Source organism: Melospiza melodia, chromosome 16 (assembly GCF_035770615.1).
Source record: "Melospiza melodia melodia isolate bMelMel2 chromosome 16, bMelMel2.pri, whole genome shotgun sequence".
In the NCBI taxonomy this organism is placed as follows: domain Eukaryota; kingdom Metazoa; phylum Chordata; class Aves; order Passeriformes; family Passerellidae; genus Melospiza; species Melospiza melodia.
The window spans coordinates 2,290,396-2,305,000 of record NC_086209.1 but is presented as its reverse complement, the minus strand read 5'-3'; the positions used below and the strand labels follow the sequence as shown (position 1 = coordinate 2,305,000).

The following is a 14,605-nucleotide window of genomic DNA, read 5'->3' as shown; positions in this document are numbered from 1 at the left end:
TGAAGGGCTCTGCCTGCGGGCACGGCTGAGCAGAGGGAGACGTCGGCTGCAGAGAGAAGGGGCACAGGATATTTTACCAACAGCACTCAAATCTCGGGCCAAGCAAGCGCATGACATACAATAATACACGGAATTACCACGGCACTGCTACCTGCACTCTGCACCTGGGGCATTTCTGACCTGCTGGCCCTGGTGTGCAGCCCCCAGTGTGTCAGAACCCAGCACATCCCTCTGCTGTCCAGGACGGCCAGGACCCTGCCAGGGGGCTCAGAAACCCTGGCACAGAGCCCAGAACACCTGTGGGTTTGATTATGACCCGTGGAGCAAATTACCAACCCTAGATGAAGGTCAGCAAGCCACAACAGTTTAGGTAGAATAATAGTGAAGTTATCACAGGGTGGAAAAGTAGATTTTGGGGTTTTTGGTATGGGGGCAAGATGGAAGGAACTGGGTGCATCCAGCCTTTCTCCTTCTTCTTCTTGGCCTCCATCTTCTGCTGTGATGGTGGCACTCACAGATTGGTTTAGAGTAGAAGCTCACTGTCTAACACAGGTGATGAGTATTGGAAAGTAATTGTAAACATTGTACATGTGGTTTTTAGTATAAAGACATAACACTGCCCTGGGGCAGGCAGAGTGCCTGGAACTGTCCTGCTGGACAGACCTCAGCAGGGCAGGAGAAAATTTATTATAGATAAGATACAATAAACAACCTTGAGACCAGAAATGAAGAGCCCTGACTCCTTCTTCAACCGCTGGGCTGGGAAAAGACTTTGGAACTTTTCGGAACTTTTCTCAGGGTCACTCTGAGCAGCTAAAGATCCCAACACCAGTGCAGGGGGCTCAGACCTTGTACAGCTTTGAGCCCAACGCTTCCAGTGGCACTGAGTGTCCCAGAACTTCTGGGAGTGACCCTGATGGAGACCCCCTTGCTGCTCTGCATTTTGGGGTGAGGCTGCTCTCCCATTCCCAAGCCCCAGCAGGAGCAGACACAGGGAGGAATCGGCTGGTGCTGAGGACCCCGTACCAGCAAGGGCTGGCTGCTTCCAAGGAACAGCAAAGAGCAGCCAAATGGGTTGGCAGCTCACTGAGGGCAACTGCTAACCAGACATGTCCTTGCATCTATAGCCTACGAAATATTTACTTAAATGAAATAGTTGCAATTGATTGAAGCACCCATAAAATGGTCAAATATCTCAGTTATACCTTAATGCTTGGTAACACTAATGCAAAGAGTTGGCATTTACAGCTAAGTGGGGAAAAATGTTGGTGTTTTCTTCACTCCAACTTTTATTATTCTATTCCAGGAGGAAAAGTTCCTGAAAATGACAACTGTACCATGACATTTTGCAGAATGGAATGTTCTTTTTAAAAACATCACAATTCAAACTCCTACTTTTCATTTTATTCTCTGTGACATGTGACACCATGGAAGTCTTGCCTGTATATTCTTAGAGTCAAGAAATCAGAAGAAAAATCATTTGACAAAGGTCAAGGGAAGCAAACAGGAGGTGTTCCTCTCTAAGAGGTTTCTAGGCTCAATCACAAACACATCTGTCACACTTCCAGGAGCCTGCTAATAACTGGGGGCCTGGGATGGTTTGGTGGATCCATCCTCAAGCCTCCAGCAGCTCATTTTCCGATGTGCTGTTATTTTCATTTACAGATGAAGAACAAAGCAGACAGGCTGTAATTACCCCAGAAGAAAGCTGTGGATGAATTAAGGCTCCATCTCCCAGCGCCAGCATCATCTCCAGTGAGCCAGTACACCTCTCTTGGCTGGAAAACAGCTGGGAGGAGGTAAAAGCCAAAGAAAACCTTCCATCCAGGGAATTTTCAACACAGAGTCCCTTTAGCATAAGGCCAGCAAGGCCCAGAGGTGCCCCTTCCCACCCCTACTCTGATACCCTGGTTTCACTTTTGAGGTTGGGAATGGGATAAAGGAAAGACACAGCATGTGTTTAAAGAAAACGTGGAAATTTGAATTATCCATGTGTTCCATAGCTGGTTCTGTATACATGCAAAGCCTATCAGCTTTGCAAACTGAACCTGCCTTTCCCCGATAATGTTAAAAATATGTTTCCCAAAAAACCCTACCCACTATAGATAGCACTAAATATAGGCTTTAATTCAAGATTTTGCTAGCACCTCCTGGTTATTATGAATACAAGAATCTGCACAGCTTGAAGATAGGCTTTAGAGGTTTTGTCTCCTCTAAAAATAAAATGATTGTCAGACACAACCATATTAAAAGCCATAAATACCCAAAATCTTCATTCTGCAAGTAAATTGCACTTCACTGCAGACAGGGATACAGCACTCTTTTGGCAACAGCAGGATTTAGAAAGTGAAGTACTAATTCTTAATTTGGAAGAACTATAAAGTCTTTTGTTACAGCAGGCTGAGACACAACCCAGAAGCTGAATAACCAGGAGATGAAGAAAGCTCTGAAGATCAACTCTCCCCAAAACTATTTCCTGGTCAGTGCCATTCAGCAGTGGGAGGAAAGGGATAAATCCACCCAGCAATCCCATCTCTACAGCTGCTCCCACAATAAACCAATCTCAAGCTAAAAGTCACTATGGGCATCACCTCCAATTTCTCCACAAACACAGATAAAAAAGGAAATTTTGCTGGATCTTCCTCTTGTGAAAAGGCACTTGGAGCTGCACTAAAGCCAAACCCCAAAGCTGTGGGAGGATCTGAGCTCTGCCCCAGCTATCAGGCAGCAGATCTGCAAACCCATCCCCTGGCATGTGCACACTCAGGCAAATCAGCAATGCTGCACTTCCAGTCAGACCCACCGCAGCGAGAGGCTCCTGCTTTCCCACACACAGCACCTATGGAACCCCAAAAACCTCCTAACAGCACCCACATCCATGGGGCCACTCGGAGCAGCAGAACACCCTGCACCAGGGACAGCCTTTGTGGCACTGGGACAGTTTGGATCTGAGGCCAGGACCTGGAGAAACAACCTCAACACCTGCTCTGGGGAACATCTGCAGTGATGCAGGAGTTTGAGCCCACAGAACCCTGAAACCAAACCCAGCATCCCCATCTTGTGGGACACACAGCTTTTGCAAGGCTGACAAGCCTGTAGAAATCTCCTTTGCACACTTCTGGCAATCCTAATTCCCCCAGAGAACAGCCTCACAAACGCAACTGGGGGCTGGTGCAGAACAGCCAGAAGCAAGCTGCAGCCTGCAAATCCCCTGGAGATAAAATTCTCAACCCCAAGGAAAAGATTTGGCTTTTGATCCATCAGAATAACCTCTTACTTCCCAAGCAAGCCAGCAGAGGGCACAGAAAGACTGCAGTGAAAGCCTCTGCTGTCACTGCGAGGGTGACACGAGCCCAGAGATGCTCCTGGTCACGGCTCTGGGACAAGCAGGGACCTCTGCCATGCCAGAAATACACCTGCCAGAAATACACCTGACATTTATTTCTGGGTCCTAAAAACCCCAAACTAATACCTGAAATATGAATTCAGATGCCTATTTTGTATCCTCTTCTCGTGTCACCCCAAAGGAGGTATCAAATCACCCACAAACCCCGTCCATGGACACACCAGCCAGCCTGGAACCCTGATGGAAGGCTGGAATTGCAAAATATATGGTATCAAAGCTGCTTTCCATGTAAACATCATCTCAAGCTACTGGAAATGCTCAAAGACAACTCCTGGGCTATGCCTGACTTCATGCAGCAGCACTTTCCCTGGTGGGATGCTGTGGTGTTGTTGGAGGAGGATAATTCACTTCAGCAGAGTCGTGGAAAATGAAACACTGTCCAAAACCCAGTGAAAGCTCCATGTCATGCTTTACTCCATGTCTCAGAATAATGATGGTACTGTGACTCCAGAGCTGCAGCAGTGTGAATGGAGTAATGCATTTCCCACTGACCATTTGTTTTGACCTTTACTGTTCTTCCAATTCTTCAAACCATTTTATCTCCACTGTTTCACAAGTTCCCAGAACACATGAGAATTTGGGATGGGGACTGAAAGCAACTCTCAGGGATGTGCTTTTCTACTTTTCTGTATCTGCTTTTACTAAATGCTGCTGCAATGCTATTTCCTTTAAAGCACCAGGATCAAACTCTACCAAACTACTTGCCCATATCATCACTCAGCTCCTGCCCAAAGACATTAGAATTTTAAAAGGCAAGACCAGGAAAGCAAAAATCAGGTGCATTAGTTGCAGATATAACTAAACAGATTTACTTACTGACAGAACCACTGTAGAGATCATCCCCTAAATCCCATCCAGCATCCCTTGTGCTACACCAGCCTCAGTTTCTCACACCATCTCCCCACAGGAGCCTCTGTGGGAACAGGCACTTTTATGCTTTTCTTGGTGTAATGTTTAAGTTGTTTGGGAAACGCTGTCTGCCCCACTCTGCTCACACACTGTAAAACTGCTGGGAACTTGTTCAGAGCAGCTGGCCTGGCCAAGCCACCCCATCCTGGCAGCACCTTCTCCTGCCTGTGGTTGAACACCTCCCTTGAAATACAAATCCTACAGTTAATCAGAGCAGCACGGAGTGGAGGCAGCAGGGCCAGTGGCTGTCCTGAGAAACAGGTGCCAGCAGAGAGATGGACTGAGCCCTAAAACAATAAGAGGCTGGAGTGTGCTGCTACTGTCACGCTCAGGCTGAAGTTACTGCTCTCCCATGTTTATTTTTGGTAAAGAGTTTCCGAGTGCCGCTCCCTGATGGGAGACAGGCCAGCAAATCCCTGGGGTATCTCAGGTCATTTGTTACTGGAGCTGCTGGCAGACTCTCCAGGGCTGCTCCTGCCCAGATCCCTCCTGCAGCCTCCTTCTGCTCTGGGTTTGGTGCCACCACTCCATCACCCTGCATTGCCAGAGCTGCAGCAGGAGCTCCTGGGGTGCAGGAGGTGTCCAGAACCCAGGGGGGGCTGTGTGCTTTCCCAGCCCCTCCTGCCACAGGAAGCCTCAGCAGCCCGGAGGCCGTGTGCTATCGCCATGCTGCACGGGAACTCGGGGGAGGTTTCCTGCCCAGTTATCTCAAGCACCATATTTCAATTTCTTGGTCATGTTAGTAAGCTGCAACAGCTGAGCTGGGACTTAGGGCATCTCCTGTTCACACAGCTGAGCTGGGAGAGCGCTGGGATTGTGCCCTGAGAGCTCTTTGTGCCCTGAGAGCTCTGGGACCAGACAGGCAGGCCCTGCACTCCCAGCAGCGATGTGGCTGCTCCGGGAGAACAATGCTGGTATTTCCCTCTGCTCCACTCCATCCTTTCATGCCTCTCTCATCTTGCTCCTGCCCAGAATACTTTCAGCTTGGTCCCTGTGAAGGGATATCACACCACAGCTCTCCTAAGCTCCTCATAAAAATGTTTCTTCCAGAAACCCCAAGAAGTGATCAACCACTACTCACTCCTCTGGAGTGCCCGGGATTACACAGAGAGCTTCTGTAACTCTTTGTATTACACAGAAACAGCAGAAAAACAAAACCAGGAATAACTAACAATACTGCTGCCTGTTTTAGCTGCGAGTCAGAAGTTCAGATTTTCCCCCCAGCATTTCTAATCTGCTGCCAATTTTCAAACACTTCCCCTCTTGGCTCGGAAGTTACTGCAACCCCTTTTCCAACAGGCAACAGTGTCACCACCTCTGCAATATCTCTTGTCTCTCCAGACCCAATAGGAAAAGAGAAAGTTTCTTCACAAATCAACCTTATTTTTCTACCTGGCACCTTGAAAACAGAAAAAGTCCTCATTCCAGCCTCAGCTAACCAGCAGGTACTCAAAAGAACTCTAAAGCTGGGCTTCACACTGGCTCCACAGGACTTCTGAAGTCTCATAGCAATAATCTGGATAAGACAGATTTGTAACACCCAATCAAAATTGAGCCTAATCAAAAATGCAATGTCCACTTACATGTTCTGAGGATTTTAAGGGCTTTGAAAGACTTGCTTGTACCAGACAGGAATGTCCTGCCATGACTGAAAGCACTAGCATTGCCTCTCATTCATCACCCACCCCATCACTCCTACAACTATTTAAGGTAAAGAACCGCACAGGTCAACACACAATTGCTGAATTCTGTTTGCCCACAGAACACTTAAAAACTCTGCTTAGAAGCTTCTACTTCAAATGAACCTAAATGCAGAGAGAAAAAAACTAAAGCTAGTGTCTAGGAACTCATAAACTGCTACACACTCTTCAAGAGACAGTGAAACACACGAAGGGTCTTAGGAGAAGTAGCTCTGGAGGTTTAAGAGCTCACACTCAGACTGATCTAAGAGCTGTGTCTGCTGCCACTATTCCCAGAACAACCTCCTTAGCTGCAAATCCCAATGAGGGATGTACAAAAATGCTTTCAAGTGTAAATAAGCTTTTTGAGATGGACAACAATGTGATCTTACTGCAAACCGTACAAAGCTGCTCCTACCTTTCCATTTTTGAGGCGTCCAGAAGAGACAATCCTGGAGACGTGCACCTGGAAGGGCCTGCACTCCGTGCTGCAGTCAAACTCTTCCACTCTGTCCATGACCTCCACAGAGCTTTGTTCCACAAATGAAGCGGTTCCCCGCTTTTTAATGCGGCCACCAGGCTGTTCCAAACCCTGCCTTTTCACTGTGGAACACTTGAAAAAAGTCACTACAGAAAAGTCCACGTCGGCAACTGCGGAACAGCCCATGCCCGCAGCATCCAGAATATCCTCGGGAATGTCCTGAGAAGGTGGCAGGTTCCTGCCTGTGACCTGACTCTTCTCCAGAGTACTGACAATGTCTTGGTTCTCTTCAGTCACAGCTGCCTGGGGCAGGTGGATCAGAGCCTCAGGTGCTGCAGAGGAGTCACCATTGGCAGCTGAGGAATGGTCCAAGTCCACAGCACCCAGCTCATTCACAGGAAGATCAGGAGAAGGTGGCACATCCCTGTCCACAGCCTGTGATGTCTCTGGAGTACTGCCCAGGTCCTGAATCTCCAGATCACCTCCCAACAAGTCTTGCAAAGGCAGCTCAGGGTTTCTCAAGTCCTGATTATCCAGTTCTGTCCTTGAAATTTCCTGAGCCGCAGCTGGAGATTGATCCATGTCTTTAGCAATCGCTGGGGCACAAGCCACGTCCTCAGTATCAGGTTCAGTCAGTGATGTCTGTGCAAGGTGGGCCTGAGCCTCAGACACTGCAGGAAAGGCACCATCAGCAGCTGGAGAGCAGCCCAGGCCTGCAGCATCCAGATTACTGACAGGAAGATCAGGAGAAGTTGCCACATCCCTGCCCACGACCCTCTCCAGGGTACTGCCAGTGTCCTGGAACTCCAGCTCACTTCCAGACAAGTTCTGCAAAGGCAGCTCAGGATTTCTCAAGTCCTGATTATCCAGTTCTGTCTCTGAAAACTCCTGAGCTACTGTTGGAGATGAAGCCATGTCTTTAGCAACCACTGGGGCACAAGCCACTTCTCCAGAATCCAATTTAGTTGGTGATGCCTGTGGAAGGTGAATCTGCACTTCAGTTTCTGCAGGTAAGTCCCCACTGGCAGCTGGAGAACAGGCCAGGTCCACAGTATCCACACTATTCACAGAAAGATCATGAGAAGGTGACAGGTCCCTGGCCATGACCTGGGTCTTCTCTGGATTAGTGCCTAAGTCCTCAATCGGTTCAGCCAGAGTCATCTGTGCAAGTTCAACCAGATCCTCAGAGGGATCTTTGCTGTTCAGCTCAGTGAAAGAGCCGTCTGCAAGCTCTGCCAGGTGGGACATGGATGGCTCTGGCCCAAAAGGAGAAGGTGAGGTTTCATTAAGCCTGTCATTGCCACTGTCCAGGCCAGAGGAATCAAGGCCTTTGAGCCCATCCGTGGTTTTGCAGTGCTGCAGGGGCTCCTTCCCCCCCAGACTCTCAAAGCTCAGGTTCTCCCAGGTGCCCGAATCCGGGGACTGCAGGCAGGCTCCCACCGTGCAGAAGGCCTTGGCGCTCTCGTTCTCGAGAACCAGGCCCTCTCTGGGGGAGGCCACGTCCTGCCTGCGGCCCCGGAAACTGCGCTGAGGCCTCCTCTCATCGGGGGAGAACGCCCTGGAGGAGCCTCGCAGCCGCCGGGCCGCCTCAGCCACGCTGCTCAGGAACCTCACAACACCCCCAAAGTGAGTGGCTTTGGCAGCACCGTTTGATTTTTTTCGCTGGCTGAGATTTTCCTCACATCTTGTATCAAAGTCAAAGTAAGAAGCGGAATGATCAGTTGTATTTTCCAAGTTCTGGAAATTGGTTTCAGCCCTTTGATCTGGGAGCTTTGAATTATCTTTGCTAGCTAATGAAATTCCTTTCAGATAGCTCCAGACATCAGAGCTCCTTCCTCTCCTGCTCTCCTGTGGGAGCACAGCACACCTCTTTTGATTGTCCCCTTCTGTAATTGCAGGACTCTTAACGTGTTCAAAATTCAAAGACTCGCTCTTCCTGGCCGCTATTCTGTGGCAGTTACCATCATTATCCTCACCGTGTAATCTGCCACTGATATCCCTGAGACATTTACTTTCAGTGGCATCGAGTTCAGGAATGCTGATGTTCAGCTCTATGTCCTCAAAAGAAGAGTCCAAATCCTCGATGAACCCCGCGTAGGAGTGGCGGGAGGGCCTCCGGCCATCACCCAGCTTCCTCACCCTGTAGACAGCCCTCTGCCCACTGCCATGAGGGTCCTCCTCAGGGTCACACACGTCCTGCACTCTGGATGCTCTCAAATCCACGTTCTTGGATGTCCTGGAGGATCTTCCCTTTTTTGACGAGCGTACCCTGTCCATGAAGGATGGCTTTTTCACTTCTGGTGCCTCAGAGGCAACTCCCAGCAGAATCATGGACTGGGGCCTGTCTTTATTTGTAGAGAGTCCTTTCCTTCGTCTGACAAAATTCCAGATCCGGCTGCCCTTGGTTGTCTTCTTATACCTGTGTGTTTCCTCCTGCTCACCGGGGACTGCGTCGCCAGAGGCGCGGTGCTCAGCACCACAGGCCTCCAAGGCATCAGTGCTCCCTCCATCCATGTTTCCTTGGGAAATCCTGTTGGCACATCCATTGGGAATGCTCACAGAAGCAGTACGCTGGAGGCCCTCGAGAACTTCCATCGCCCTGGCTCACAGGCTGGTTCCAGGAGTCACGGATGCATGGTCCTCAAATTGCTTTCTTCACATGACTTTAAGGGAAAAGAACAAAGGAATGCAATTAGAGCAGAAAACTTTTAGAAGACACATTTTATAAAGCATCACAAGTCAAACCTTATCCCAGTGGTGGTGGTGGTTTTGCCCATTGATTCCAGGGAGGCTGAAATTTTGCCTCCAAACCATATAAATTTTAAAGCTACTTAAATCTGCTTTAAATGACTGAACACTCAGTGACCACAAATAAACTTCCTGCACTAATAAAGTTACCACAAAGTATGCTCAGAATCCCATGAATCACATCTTCACTGTGCAAGTCGTGGAGACTCAAAATGCATCAGAGTTCATGGCAGAGAGGAGAGAGGAAATTCCAGTCGCTGCCCCTGCACATGTCACTGTCATCTCCACCATCCCCATCTGCCAGGAACTGGCACCATGCTCCCAATAGCTCCATCTCTCCAGGCAGCCATTCAAAGAAAAGTCAGGATGAGCCTTTTCCTGGAAGCAATGCAACTCTAAAATACTGAAACATCAGAAAACTCGTGGAATATCCAAGCCAGGTTTTTCATACAGTAGTGATGGCACCAGCATGGGAATCCCTCCTGGCACTGCTCTGCTCAATGAAAGCTGCTTGGCCACCAATCAACATTACAAAAAATGTGTTCCCCTCAAGTGAGTTCCAGTGGACAGGATTAAAATCCAGTTCCCCCATCCAGAGCAGCAATGGAAATCCTCTGAAGCAGCTGTGGGAATACAGCTGAACTCCTGCTCAGCTCCTAAAGCTTCCCTTCCCCTGGAACACATCTGCCCTGTCTTGATATTACAGCTTCATGGGGCTGGATCTGCTGGTCCTGGGTTTGCTGTCTAGAAAGCAGAACTACATGCTAGGCACTCAATGGGGTTAAATTCCCTCAACTTCCAATCCTAATCTTAGGAAGAAGAAGAAAGAAATAGTGAGCCCCCAAGATATGTGTTTGACAATGGAGAAACTCTCCACTTTCCCCCAAGCAGCAGGAGAGCCCCAGTAGCACTGTGAACAGGCCCCAGATCTACTAAAAACATTTAAACTTGCTATTTCTGGTAAAACTATGGTTATTAATGGAGCAGCTACTCCCTGGGCATCCCATGACCCTTGCATTCAGTCATATAAGTCTGTTTCTACCTTGCCACCATGTCTGCCTCCAACAAGGGACAACCCATGAAACCCCCAGGGATGGCAGAGGCACCACGGAAGCAGAGCACAGCCAAGAGAAACAACCAGCATCCCTCTTTTTTATGGACAACAGTGATCTGGCTTTCCATGAGCCCTGCCACAGCGCTTGTGCCAAGCATTTCTGGCACCAGCTGTGCTTAGGGTAGCAGAAATGAGTGCTTGCTGCTGTGGTGGTCTGCCAGATGTCCACTCACTGTGCTGCCCACCCCAGGCAAGGGGGGAATAAGAGGAAAAAGCTGATGGGCTGCTATAAAAATATAGTGACCCCTTCCCAATCCCTGGCAATTCGATTTATCACCAACCGATCTGGATAACGAGAAACAAAGATAAAGCTAACACAATGTCTTACCCCCACCCACCACGGCTCAAGTTCCCCATTTCTGAGGGGATCTACCTCCCCTCGAGGGGTGCAGAAGGATTGGGAACTGGGACAGGTATGATTGGGACATGATAGTTGTCCTTCCTTCTCACACTTATCCCAGGCTCCTGTGGGGCCTTCACAGGCCACGGCTCCTGTCGGGGGAGCTGCTCCTGTGTGGGGCCTCCACTCGTTAAAATTTCTGCCAGGAATCAGCTCCACAGGATACAATTCCTACCAGGAACATCCCCCTCCTCCTGTGTGGAGCCTCCAGAGGTCCTGTTCCTGCCATGTGGAGCCATCACAGGTCCCGCTCCCGTCAGGCGAAGTTGCTCCTGTGTGGGGCCTGCACAGGCCACAACTGCTGCCAGGGACCAACCCCTGTTCAGCCCCTCATGCTCACCATCTTCACCAGCCTCAGTGCTCACAGAGCTGCTTCTCACCTTTCTGTATCTCCCCTCCACTCCTCCGGGCCATTTTTGCCCTTTATTAAAGGGCAAAAAAGCACCTCACTATGTGAGGCGCTGCTGGCTCTGCTCTGGGCTGTGGGGGAGACACTGGTGGCACTGCCTGTGCCCAACACACCCCACAGTGGCACACCGTAAATGGACACTGCCAGATACACCCCACGGTGACACAGCCTAAATTTACACTGCCAAATACACCCCACAGTAACACATCCTAAATGGGCACTGCCAAACACACCCCACAGTGACACAGCCTAAATGGGCACTGCCAAACACACCCCACAGTTACATTTCCTGATTGAATACAGCCAAGTTCACCCCACAATTTCACAACCTGATAGTATAGAGTCAGATACACCCCACACTCACACAACCTAAATGTGCACTGCCAAATACATCCCAGACCTATACAATATCACTGGATACAGCCAAAAACACTCCACAGTTACACATCCTGATGGAATACTGCCAAATACACCCCACACTGACACAGCCTAAAAGTGCAGCACCAAATACACCCCACACTAAAACAGCCTAAATGTACCCTACCAAATATACCCCACTGAGTTACACATCCTGAAGGAATACAACCAAATACACCCCACGGTGACAGCCTAAATGAGCGCTACCAAATACATCCCACAGCTGCACAGCATCACTGGATACAGCCAAACACACTTCACAATTGCACACCCTGAATGCCCTGTGGGGTCTATCCCACTGCCAGACAGACCCCACAGCTCCCCAGCCCAACCACACACACCCCATGCAGTCCCCTAGCTCAGTGGGTGCCTGCAGTCACACCTGAGAGTTGCCCAGTCCAAGCCCAGTCCAAGCTGATGCTCTGTTCTAGCTGTCTCTTTACTCAGCCTCCTGTACCCACCACCATGGAGGTTTTAAGAGAGAACCTCCTTCCCCAGACACTTCTGGGCCTCAGCACCACCTGCCTCCATTTAAACCCTGCAGCAGAAATCCATGCTGGAGCTGTGCTGCCATGGGTCCCTGCAGAGACCACAGAAGCTTTTGTTCCCAAAAACCAAGGGTTGAGCAGGACAGTTCCTCCATCTGGTGCCTGAGGAGGAGACCAGCTCCTCATTTCTCAGACTGTCACTTTGGGATGTGAGTTATTCCCAGACATTCCTGCTGCAACTTAAAGACTAACACATTGGAATGGATTGGAAGGAGTGGTGGGGGGAAAAAAAAAAGAGCACTTCAGTCGTTTCAAGTCGTGCAGCCAACTGGCAGCAAAAGACAGAAATCACAAATGGCCCTGGTTTTTTGTTTGTTTTCTCTTTCCAGTTTTATGTTTTATTGTTTTTGGCTGGGTGGATCCTGCATGAGGAAAGAAGATTCAAAGGGAAGAGGCTTGCCTGTGAAGTCTTTGGAGGGATGCTAGCACAGAGGAGACAGGCTGTTCCTCATGTGGCAGGCAAAAGAGAGCCCATAACAAGGCACAGATCCTGCACAGCCTTCCCCAGAGAAGCAACAGAATCCAGAATCACAGGGCACATGGGTGGCTTTAAAATTAAATAAGGAGGGTTTGTATTATTTTTTTTAAGCAGCTTTAAAGCAGATGGAAATTAGGGCTGCCACCATGAAGCCAGACCCGAGCACTCTAAGCAGAGAGGAGAACCACTCTGTGACCAGCGTTTGGTTCCTCCTCTCCACCTCCCCTTCCACCACAGCCTCACCTGAACCTCTCCTCATCTTCAAAACCACCTTGTTGGTGTTTGAATTCCCCTAGTCACACCTGCAAGACTGCACACACTGAAACTGATGCCTTGAGAGGCTCCTGGAGCAGAGGCTGGGCAGAGTTAAGGGAATCAAGTGGGGATTTATTAAAAGGCCTTCACAGAATTCACCTTGGGCAGAACAAGAGCCCAGCCAGGGCTACACCCAAGCTGGATGAGGGCCATGAGTTCTCACACTTTTATATGTTTTGGTTCATTTCCATATTGGGGTTCATTGTCCAATTCCAGCTCCAGGTGATGCAGTCCCATCCTCCCACATTGCTCTCCTCAGTTCTCTGCTGTTTGCACTTTCTGGGCCTGAAGCTGCAGTGGTGTCCTTGGTTTTGGGGCTGGAAAAGGATTGTTCTGTGTGACTGAGCTGTGAGGAGAGCTGCTAACATTTTATATGGAGTTCAGAGTTATATCCTAATGCAGTACAGAATCTGGAAAACATGAAAACTAAAACTGAAGGCATCAAAACCAGAGGCTGACCTTGGCAGGAGCCAACCCCCAGCACAGCCTCCTCAGTGCCCACAGCCCAGCACTGCCCCTGAGCCAGCTCCAGCCCCAGGACTGGCACTGCCCCACCCAGAACAAACCTCCCACCCCCGAGGCAAATTTCAGCCACCTTCCTTCAGTGTTCCCTGAGCAGGAGCCCAAATCTGCTCTGCTGCAGTGCCTGCAGGAGCTGCTGAACACAGCACCCACTGCTCTGCAAACACCTGCAGCAGCTGCCTGGGGCAACCTGTGCTTCCCCAGCCAAGCAGGGCAAAGGTGGCTTTACCAACCAAACCACAGGGCCCTGGGGGCATTTGGGCCCATCATGACAAAATACAATTTGAATATGGAGGAACGCAGCCCTGAGAGTGTCTGATGAACCACTGCTCACCTTTCTGGGGTGCAGGGGAAAGAGGTTTTGAAGAAATGCTGTGGGAACAGCTATTAGTCAGAAAACAACACCACTTGTCAACCACATGTTTATTTTTGCCCTCCTTGAGCTGCAGTTGCAGATGTCAAGTTGTAACGAGTCACCACCCAGCAGCTGAGCTGGGACTACCATCACTTAAAGCAGGGTTTTAACCACAGAAAACACAATTACCTTCCACCTCTTCCACTGCCCACAGATTACCTGAGCCTAAGGAGGGTGGCTCAGCCAGTTCTGGAGACCAAAGGCTCGTGGGTTTGCTCTCCAAAACACACAGAATCTCACCTGTATGGGAAGGTACTTACATAAAACTCCAGCTATCAAGCAAACACTGCCAAGAGCTCCAATGTACATGAGCTGTGTCGGTCCCTGCCTTGCCCTGCTCTTCCCAAAGCAGCCCTTCATCCTGAAAATTCACTTTCCTTTTCCAGGTCACTGAGGGGGATGAATAAACTGAGATTAATAAAATCCCCAGCCATGGGCACCAGATGTGTTACACAAACATCTGTATCTGCAGCCATGACTCCCGCTCCAAATTCTTTCCATATTTTTTGTGTTATCCCAATCTCTAAGAAAGAAATAGGTGTCTGTATCTCACTCATGGTTGCACAACATTCCCTTGGCAACAGGCTCTTCCTGCACAATACAGGTGGGAGTAAGAGCAATTTTGCTCCTTTTCAGTGTGATTTAGCAAACAGCCAGCAGAAAAAACAGAACAGGCCCAGGAAACACCCACTAAAGTTGACAGTTTTCATAGATTTAAAGCACACTGAATCAGGCCCATGCAATCAGGGCTGTCACAAGCCACC

At 49.4% G+C, this 14,605-nt stretch overlaps 1 protein-coding gene across 3 annotated transcripts in view; it reads right to left on the bottom strand.

Moving 5' to 3' along the window:
• The window catches only part of ARHGEF9 (Cdc42 guanine nucleotide exchange factor 9), a 210,320-nt gene that overhangs the window by 177,688 nt on the left and 18,027 nt on the right, over positions 1-14,605 (bottom strand). For all 3 annotated transcript variants that reach the window (XM_063170295.1, XM_063170293.1, XM_063170294.1), the window contains exons 2-3: positions 6,413-9,138; positions 1-46 (exon numbers count right to left, since the gene is read on the bottom strand). The exon at positions 1-46 is cut by the window's left edge and continues 102 nt beyond it. In XM_063170295.1, the coding sequence (XP_063026365.1) occupies positions 1-46; positions 6,413-9,070 (2,704 nt within the window). In that variant the 5' untranslated portion in view covers positions 9,071-9,138. The remainder of the gene's footprint in view (positions 47-6,412; positions 9,139-14,605) is intronic.